General features: G+C 46.7%; 1 protein-coding gene across 4 annotated transcripts in view; it reads left to right on the top strand.

Moving 5' to 3' along the window:
* The window catches only part of ZDHHC16 (zinc finger DHHC-type containing 16), a 12,706-nt gene that overhangs the window by 1,495 nt on the left and 1,605 nt on the right, over window positions 1-9,606 (top strand). The window contains exons 2-11 of one of the 4 annotated variants that reach the window (XM_012803598.1): window positions 1,411-1,493; window positions 3,703-3,950; window positions 4,116-4,310; window positions 4,452-4,540; window positions 4,926-4,954; window positions 5,541-5,674; window positions 5,819-5,866; window positions 6,670-6,755; window positions 8,632-8,755; window positions 8,969-9,039. In XM_012803598.1, the coding sequence (XP_012659052.1) occupies window positions 3,708-3,950; window positions 4,116-4,310; window positions 4,452-4,540; window positions 4,926-4,954; window positions 5,541-5,674; window positions 5,819-5,866; window positions 6,670-6,755; window positions 8,632-8,755; window positions 8,969-9,039 (1,019 nt within the window). In that variant the 5' untranslated portion in view covers window positions 1,411-1,493; window positions 3,703-3,707. Of the gene's footprint in view, window positions 1-1,073; window positions 1,494-3,702; window positions 3,951-4,115; window positions 4,311-4,451; window positions 4,541-4,925; window positions 4,955-5,540; window positions 5,675-5,818; window positions 5,867-6,669; window positions 6,756-8,631; window positions 8,756-8,968; window positions 9,040-9,606 lie in introns of those variants that run through there. The other 3 variants (XM_023511664.1, XM_023511663.1, XM_023511665.1) reach the window with 3 other exon arrangements.

The following is a 9,606-nucleotide window of genomic DNA, read 5'->3' as shown; positions in this document are numbered from 1 at the left end:
ACTACAGGCGCCCGCCACAGCGCCCGGCCATTTTTTGGTTGCAGCCATCATTGTTGTTTGGCGGGCCGGGCTGGGGATTCGAACCCTCCACCTTAGGTGTATGTGGCTGGCGCCTTAGCCGCTTGAGCCACAGGCCCTGAGCCATAGGGCAATGATTTTAATAACAGTTTGTAATTTCTCTGTTAATCGGAAGAAGGATAGCAGCAGACACTTACTTAATGTTATCACATTGGCAAAAGTATCCTTGCTGTTATTTGTAGGACAGATAGACATTTGACCAGCCTTCTTACTTCTGCATCCCTCCAGGTCATTCATTCAACAAATATTTATTAAATATTCCTATGAACCAAGTATTGTGCTAGGTGCTTTATTTTTTTATTTTTTACTTTTGAGACAGAATCTCACTTTTCCAGCTAGAGTTCAGGAGCGTCATGATAGCTTACTGCAACCTCAGACTCCTGAGTTCGAGCAATCCTCTTGCCTCAGCCTCCCCAGTAGTTGGGACTACAGGCGCTTACCACATGCCTGCATGTTCTTTTCTATTTTTAGGCAGGGTCTCACTTTTGATCCAGCTGATCTAAAATCTCAAGTGATTTTCCTGCCTTGGCCTCCCAGAGTGCTAGGATTATAGGCATGAACCACTTGCTTGGCCCTGTGCTAGTGCTTTATAAACATTTCAACACTTCACCAAGTACAGTTAGTCCTCCGTATCCAAGAATTTCCCACTTACAGATTCAACCAACCTCAGATTGAAGATATTCTGGGGACAAAACTACAATAAATAATAACAATACAATAAAAAAATACAAATAGAAATAATACAGTATGTCTTTACTTAGAGTTGGCATAAGTTCTTAGAACAGACTTTAAGCAAAACAAAGTATAAGTACCAACTTTTTTTCTCATCAGCATTATGTTATTATTCAAGAACTTGCTATATACATCATTTCTCTTAAAATCCCAATTTCCAAGACCCTATTGATTCTCAACATTAAATGAAGCCTTATTGTATAATATAACAGCTGTTTACATAGCATTTACATTGTATTAGGTTTCATAAGTAATGCAGAGAGATTTAAAGTATACTGAAAGATGTGCACAACTTACAAGCAAATACTATGACATTTTTTATCAGGGACTTGAGCATCCATGGATTTGGTATGCAGGGGCTTCTGAAACCATCCCTCCCACCCCACCCACTCCGCAATACGGGACAACTGTATAGTTATGGAATCATAAAACATTAGAGCTGAAAGGGACTTTAGCATTTAATCCTGGGAATGCTAAATTGAATGGGATTGAGTCCCAGGAGGGTTCAGTGATTTGTCCAATCTCACAGAACTCCTGAGAGGCAGAACTGAACCCCAAGGAGTTGGTAAATCTAGTCCTTAATGCTGGCATTTTCTGTAGAGCACAGGAATTCAGGAGGTGGTTGAGAAGAATCTGAAAAGTGGAGAATCTGAGAAAGAAGATTTAAGACCAGGAGAGATAAGGTGGGATATAATTCAAGTTTATTACAAATGAGGACTACATCTGGATTTGCATGCTACTGCTGTAAAAAGTATTTTAGCAAATAGGAAACCCCATTAGCCATAACTAAGGGAATGAACAGTGGCATAGACAGACCAAAAGTCACCTAGCTTTGTTGTGGGGTGATGTGTTTTGTCCAGTCTTAGATTTGATTTCTACAGTTTTGAAAATTTATGCTTTAAACCAGATCATGATTCCAAACAATAGGAGTCTACCTCAGAGGAGGTAAAAGTTTGAGCTTTTTGGGTTTTTCCCCCAACTTTTCTACACTCCTATTATCTCAGGAGGTTATGGGAATGGCCATTTTTTTTATCCTAGTGCTGAGTGTAAGTTCCAACTGAATTTTTTTTTTTTCCTTTCTCTTTAGGCCTTGTCTGCAGGGTTTCTTTTTGTCTTAGGACTTACAGGATTTGTGGAAGGAGTTAATTGTTTCCTTTGAAAGCCCTTCTGAGATGAGCCAGGGTTGAAGGAGAGTACCATGCTCCAGTTACTGAATTGAAACCACCCCTCCAGTGGAGCAGCCTCCTCCAGTTTCTGCTGGGTTTTGAGCTACCTGTTAAATAAGTCAGTGGAGTTGTCAAGGACAAAGCAGCACTCCCTGGTCACCCCGGGGAAAATCAGACAATTTCTAGTGAAATATTTTAAAGAATTGATGATGAAACTATCATCAAAAGAATCTTTTAGAGCAGTGGTTCTCAACCTTCCTATTGCTGCGACCCTTTAATACAGTTCCTCATGTTGTGGTGACCGCCAACCATAAAATTATTTTTTGTTGCTACTTCATAACTGTAATTTTGCTACTGTTATGAATCTTAATGTAAATGTCTGATATACAGGATGTATTTTCATTGTTACAAAAGGGGTTGTGACCCACAGGTTGAGAACCGCTGTTTTAGAGCATCTTTGTGTTCTGATCTGGTCATTACCTAGGCAATATATGGGGTAGAAACTGCAGAGAGGAGAAGGAGGCACTTGCAGGAGAGTCATGAAAGGGCTAAAGACCTGGGAAGAGTGGTTGAGAATCTTGGGGCCAAGGGCAGCAGCTGCAGAGGTTCTCAGGTGGGGAGGGGAGACTCTTGGCTGAGAGGGGACCCTGAGGTCTTCATGGGCCACCATTCCCCTTGCTTGTATCTCCTTCCTGTGGTGTACTGCTCTGAATACCTGAGTTGTCTTGGTTACCTTATCCTTGGGTGAGCTAGGGAGTGGAATTGGAGACAAAGCATCTTATGTCAAGCAGAGGGTAGCCAGCTGTCAAGACAGGAGACAGGGAATCTCATGCTGCTAGGTTCAGTCTGCTGGCCTGTAACATCAGCCCAGAGGGAATACAAGGAGTACATTGCCAAGACTCAAATAGCAACAAAGATGTAAGTGCTATTTTCACAGTACTCACTCTCCCATTGGCCATTCTTTGGTTAAGAGCCATGGTTAGGAGGTAGGTTAGTGGACCAGGACAGGCAGGAGGCCACCTCTGCTACAGTGGCCATGCTTAGAGACACAGTGGGCAACTTTGTCTATGCTCCACCCAAAGGTTTCATTACATGGACAGTTCTAAAGGTTGCTTTGGGCTAAAGCTGCCTTCCTACCTCTCATCTCCTACTGCAACCCTTTAGCTCTAACTAAGTGTGCTGTTTTTGTTTTGAAACAGAGTGTGACTCTACTGCCAGGGCTAGAGTGCAGTGGCATTATCACAGTTCACTGCAGCCTCAAAATCCTGGGTTCCAGGGATCCTTCTACCTCCGAAGTAGCTGGACTACAAGCATGCACCACCATACCCAGCTTATATATTTGTTTATTGAGATGGGATCTCATTCTTGCCCGGGTGGGCTTGAACTCCTGGCCTCAAGCTATCTTCTTGGCTCAGCCTCCCAAAGTGCTGGGATTATAGGTGTGAACTACTGCACTCAGTCTGTTTACATCATCCTAGGTTTGCTGTGCACCCATATGGTGTAACATAAATACAATTTCTGCAGACTCAGAACCTTTAGTCCTTACCCCAGTAATGTGGTTTTGACATTGGCACTGAATAGTCTACAGGAAAGTGAAATGACCTTCCTACTTCTTACAGGTGATGATTGTCCTAGCTGGTGACTGTTTCAGTATTAGGGCTTTGCCCTAGTTGGGTAGGGAAAGCTAGGACTCTGGCTGGATTCTCATAATGGTGTGCTTTTCTAGGAGCCATGCGGGGCCAGCGGAGCCTGCTGCTGGGCCCAGCCCGCCTCTGCCTGCGCCTGCTTCTGCTTCTGGGCTATAGGCGCCGCTGCCCACCTCTGCTCCGGGGCCTGGTACAGCGCTGGCGCTATGGCAGGGTCTGCCTGCGCTCCCTGCTCTACAACTCCTTTGGGGGCAGTGACACCGTGGTTGATGCTGCCTTTGAGCCTGTCTACTGGCTGGTGGACAACGTGATCCGCTGGTTTGGGGTGGTGAGTGATGCCCAGGGAGCAGGAAAAAGGGTGTTTTGGGGGAGCAGAGGGACTTCTCTCTATTGGAGCCACAGTAGGCTTTGAAGGCCAACCCCCATCTCCAGGAAAATTCCTGAGTCTGCCTGATGTAGCTGTCTGTCTACCTGACCTTACTGGTGTCAACAGGTGTTTGTGGTGCTGGTGATTGTGCTGACGGGCTCCATTGTGGCCATCGCCTACTTATGTGTCCTGCCTCTCATCCTCCGAACCTACTCAGTGCCACGACTCTGCTGGCATTTCTTCTATAGTCACTGGAATCTAATCCTCATCGTCTTCCATTACTACCAGGCCATCACCACTCCACCTGGGTACCCACCTCAGGTGGGTCCTCATAGGGGAATGGGGGAGGGGGAGAGTTGCAGGCTATGGGAGTTAGTCCCAGGAGTGAGGAAGAGTGCCTTAGTGACTTCTGAAGTACAAAACTGATGCTGCCACAATTGATGCTCTTCTCCTTTTGTGTAGGGCAGGAATGACATCGCCACAGTCTCCATCTGTAAGAAGTGCATTTACCCCAAGCCAGCCCGAACACACCACTGCAGCATTTGCAATAGGTGGGTGCTGGCTTTGTTCTGTAAACCCCAGGTGTGACCCTTCTGTTGTAGCCCTAGGGTAAATCCTAGACATGAAGTTTGCTATTATGTATAAAGCACCCATTATGTGTCAGGCAGTGTGCCACCTCTCGATACCTTGTCTTCAGGATTGTCCTGAGTTACACATTTTTACCGCTTGTGGAAACTGGGTTCAGAGAGATGAGTTACCTTGTCTAGTATCATACAGCTAATAATCCACATAGCTGGGTTTGAAGTCAGGCCCAGCTGTCTTCAAAGTCTATGCCCTTTCCACCTCAGCAGGATGCTGGTCCTTGTAGGAAAGGATTGGCACTGACACCTCAAGAATCTTGGCCACCGTAATAGAGCCTGTGTCCCTTCCTCACAGGTGTGTGCTGAAGATGGACCATCACTGCCGTATCCTTTTTTCTCTTCTATCTGATGCCTTCTTTAGCTCCCCAGCACTGTACAGGGTTAGTGCCACAGATAGGCTTCTAGCATCACCCTGCAGAGAACACTGGGCTTATGAGAAGTTAGGAGCAGAGATGTGGGGGTTGGCCATCTACTTGGGGGAGCAGGGAATCAGCCAATAGCTCTTTCTTCTGCTTACTTTTGTGCTAAGAGATAGCTGTTGGATGGGAAGAGAAAGTTTGGGCTTCTGTGATTGTCTACTAGGTGTGTCTTATGGAACTATGGGTTCCCTTCTGCTGTCCCATACAGATACCTGGCTAAGCCCAGCTAGGCTGAAGTACTGGCATATTCATTTTATTAAAGGATTTCCATTTCCATGATTCCCTTAAGAGACTTAAGGGTTCTGAAAAGCTTAGATCCTTTCACTCAGCCTCTGGAAACAGTCCCATATTTTCCTACCTTTGGAAAATAGTTCTTGGTGACTGGATGACTGAGGCTTGGGTGATGTCACTGTGAACCAAGGATGAACCAGAGAGGTCTGCATATCCCCTGAAATTGTGGTTGATCTTGTCCTTAATCATTCCCCCACCAGCGTGGCTGAACAATTGTGTGGGCCACTATAACCATCGGTACTTCTTCTCTTTCTGCTTTTTCATGACCCTGGGCTGTGTCTACTGCAGCTATGGAAGTTGGGACCTTTTCCGAGAGGCTTATGCTGCCATTGAGGTGAGCTCATTGTTAGGAGCAGGGTGGCTCCATAGTGCTAGTGCAGAACTGTGGGGTGTGGAACCTGTCCCTAAGGATGGGGCTGGTAGTTCCCCCATTCTAGAGGCCTGAGAGTATAACCAGCACTGTTTTCCATCCTCTTAGAAAATGAAACAGCTCGACAAGAACAAACTACAGGCGTTTGCCAACCAGGTGGGCTGTCCCCACCCCACTGCCTCCTGCTGCTCAGGCCTAGGGGTGTAGAGTTGCTCAGGCGACTTGGGCCGACCAGTTTAGTTGTACAGGGAGGCTGTCAGTGGTGGGCAGACTAAGCTGGAAGTCTCTGGTGTGTGACAGGTTTTGGCTACCTATCCTACCATCACCTTCTCTTTGGGCTGAGCAGGCACTCTGCCTTGGTGATGGCCTGAGCAGCAAGGAGTCTATGTTAGTCTGTGTAATGGGGCTCCAGGGGACACACATCAGACTGGAGCATTCTGATCCTCCTTGGCTCTTGGTTCATTCATATCTGGACCCTCTCTTCCCCTCAGTGCCTTTCAGGACTCCTTAATCTACCAAGCACATCTTGGGCTCATAAGATTGTATTTCTGCCGCCCTTCATAGTCCTTGGTGGAACTCTTAGTTCTCCCCCTCCAGTTAGTGCATTCTGGGTGTGGCCTGATCTCTCTCGGGTAGCCACACAGAGGAGTTCCAGCTGGGGATCGGCGTGGCTTCCCCTGGAGCTCCATTGGTGTTGTCAACCTGAAGACCCAGGGTCAGCTCCTCCTGTGCTTTGCCATCTTGTCCAGACCTGTTCTGCACAGTGTTTGTCTACATGATGCTGTGGCTGGGCCTGGTCCACCCATCTGGCTGCTGCCCTGACTCCTCTGTGGCTTTTACTCCCATTTTCTTTGCCTGGGTTTAGATTACTTCCTGCCTATAGATGCTGGGGGATCTGGTGGCAGTTGCTGGAAACCAATGGAGCAAATGAATCAGGCTTTGCTGTTTTCTTTTTCTAGACATATCACCAGACCCCACCACCTACCTACTCCTTTCAAGAAAGGATGACTCACAAGAGTCTTGTCTACCTCTGGTTCCTCTGCAGGTAATTTAACTCCCATTTTTGGTAGGTTTTTTTTTTTTTTTTTGAGATAGAATCTTACTCTGTCACCCCAGGTAGAGTGCCATGGTGTCATTGTAGCTCACAACAATTACAGCAATGTCAAATTCTTGGGCTCAAGCAATGTTTCTGCCTCAGCCACCTGAGTAACTGAGACTATAGCCATCTGCCTCAATACCTGCCTAGTTTTTCAATTTTTAGTAGAGACAGGGTCTTGCTCTTGCTTAGGTTGGTCTTGAACTCAAGCAATCTACCAGCCCCAGCCTCCCCAGAATGCTAGGATTATAGGTGTGAGCCACCATGCTTGGCCTCCATTTTTAATAGATTTAAGGGAGGGGCAGCTTCAGGAAAACCTTTAGGTGCCCACATACAGGCAGGCAGGACCCCATCCCTAAGTGAACTGCCACTATTCTCCTAGTCTAATTTAGGTTTGCAAAGAGTCTGCATTTCATTTTCTTGAGCATTCTGGGGCAGGGAACATTAAGAATACTAGCATTGGGCAGCATCTGTGGCTCAGTGGGTAGGGCACTGGCCTCATATACCAAGGGTGGCGGGTTCAAACCCGGCCTCAGCCAAACTGCAAAAAAAAAATAGCCGGGTGTTATGGTGGGTGTCTGTAGTCCCAGCTACTCGGGAGGCTGAGGCAAGAGAAGCGCCTAAGCCCAGGAGTTGGAGGTGACTGTGAGCAGTGTGACACCACAGCACTCTACCAAGGGCAATGGAGTGAGACTCTGTCTCTACAAAAAAAAAAAGAATACTAGCATTGCTTGTTACTAAGTACAAGGATACAAGCATCTTTGTTATGTACCGAGGTAAATTAAACTCTTTATTTTATTTCATAGCACCTACCTAAAGGGGTAGAGTGACTTGTTTCATAATACACAGCTAGGAATGGTAGTGCTAGACTTTGAATTTCATGCCAACCTCTAGTGCTTTTACTACTCCCCACTATCTCTCAAGCACAAGTTTGAGATAGGATCTCATTCAGTCTCCCAGGCTAGAGTATAGGAGCATGATCATAGCCCACTGTAGCCATGAACTTCTGGGCTCAAGTGATCTTCCTGCTTCAGCCTCCTGAGTGGCTGGAATTATAGGGGTGAGCTACCATACCTGGCTGATGCTGTTTATAGGTGTAGTAGAGTAAAAGCTCACTTAGGTGGCTCGGCGCCCATAGCTCAATAGTTAGGGCACTGGCCACATGCACTAGGGATGGTGGGTTCGAACCTTGCCTGGGGGCCTGCTAAACAACGACAATAACAAAATAGCCGAGCGTTGTGGTGGGCACCTGTAGTCTCAGCTACTTGGGAGGCTGAGGCAAGAGAATCACCCAAGAGTTTGAGGCAATTTGAGATTGCTCTCTTAAGCCCAAGAGTTTGAGGTTGCTGTGAGATGTGACGAGATGGCACTCTACTGAGGGTGACACAGTGAGACTCTCAAAAAAAAAAAAAAAAAGTTGGGTGGCGCTTGTGGCTGTGGTTAGGGCGCTGGCCCCATATACCAAGAGTGGCGGGTTTGAGTACGGCCCTGGCCAAACTGCAACAAAAAATGGCTGGGTGTTGTGGTGGGCGCCTATAGTCCCAGCTACTTGGGAGGCTAAGGCAAGAGAATTGCCTAAGCCCAAGAGCTGGAAGTTGCTGTGAGCTGTGATGCTACAGCACTCTACTGTGGGTGATAAAGTGAGACTCTGTCTCTAAAAAACAAAAAACAACTGGTCTTAAAAAAAAAATTTAGGATATATGCAGGGAAATGAAGAATACTTGGATAGAGAGGCTGCTAGCTAGTTGTTGCTTAGCTCAATTTTAGAACTATTTCCTCTTGCCCTGTCTAACCTACACACCTATCTTTGCCTCTCTTTTCCTAGTTCTGTGGCACTTGCTCTGGGTGCCCTAACCATCTGGCATGCTGTTCTCATCAGTCGAGGAGAGACTAGCATTGAAAGGCACATTAACAAGAAGGAGAGACGCCGACTGCAGGCCAAGGGCAGAGTGAGTAGGGTTGAGAGCTTGGTGTGATTGGGCAGACAGGTAAGTGAACCTGTCCTCTTGCAGACAGAGGCCATGGTCAGGGCTGACTAGGGCAAGCATCTTGTAAGGCCAGAACTTGCTTACTGAACTTTAGCTTAGTCAGTTTAGTCTCAAAAATTAGAAGGGGATTAAGTAGAAGAGGTTTGTAGAAATGCATGTTTTTCTTGGTTATAGGTATTTAGGAATCCTTACAACTACGGCTGCTTGGACAACTGGAAGGTATTCCTGGGTGTGGACACAGGAAGGTAAAGATACATGGATTGTGTTGCCCATCTCTGTGGCAAAGATTATAGTTTGTTTGTTTTTTATTTGTAGAGATAGTCTCATTTTATCACTCTTGGTAGAGTGCTGTGGCCTCACATAGCTCACAGCAACCTCTAACTCCTGGGCTTAGGTGATTCTCTTGCCTCAGCCTCCTGAGTAACTGGGACTATAGGTACCTCCTGCCACAACGCCTGGCTATTTTTTTTTTTTTGGCTGGAGCTGGGTTTGAACCCGCCACCTCCAGCATATGGGGCTGGCGCCCTACTCCTTTGAGCCACAGGTACCGCCCCTTGCCTGGCTATTTTTGTTGTTGCAGTTTGGCCAGGGCTGGGTTTGAACCTGCAATCCTTAGTATATGGGGATGGCGCCCTACCCACTGAGCCACAGGCGTTGCCAAAGATGATGTTCTGTTCTTATGAACACTTGAAATGTGGCTAGGGTGACTGAGGAGTTTTTTTTTTTTTTTTTTTTTTGAGACGGAGCCTCAAGCTATCCCCCTGGGTAGTGCCATGGCATCACGCTCACAGCAACCTCCAACTCCTGGGCTC

This window comes from Otolemur garnettii, unplaced genomic scaffold (genome assembly GCF_000181295.1).
Source record: "Otolemur garnettii isolate 467f Iridium unplaced genomic scaffold, OtoGar3 scaffold00021, whole genome shotgun sequence".
Taxonomy (NCBI): domain Eukaryota; kingdom Metazoa; phylum Chordata; class Mammalia; order Primates; family Galagidae; genus Otolemur; species Otolemur garnettii.
The sequence above is the reverse complement of the archived record's forward strand: the minus strand, read 5'-3'. Positions and strand labels throughout refer to the sequence as shown.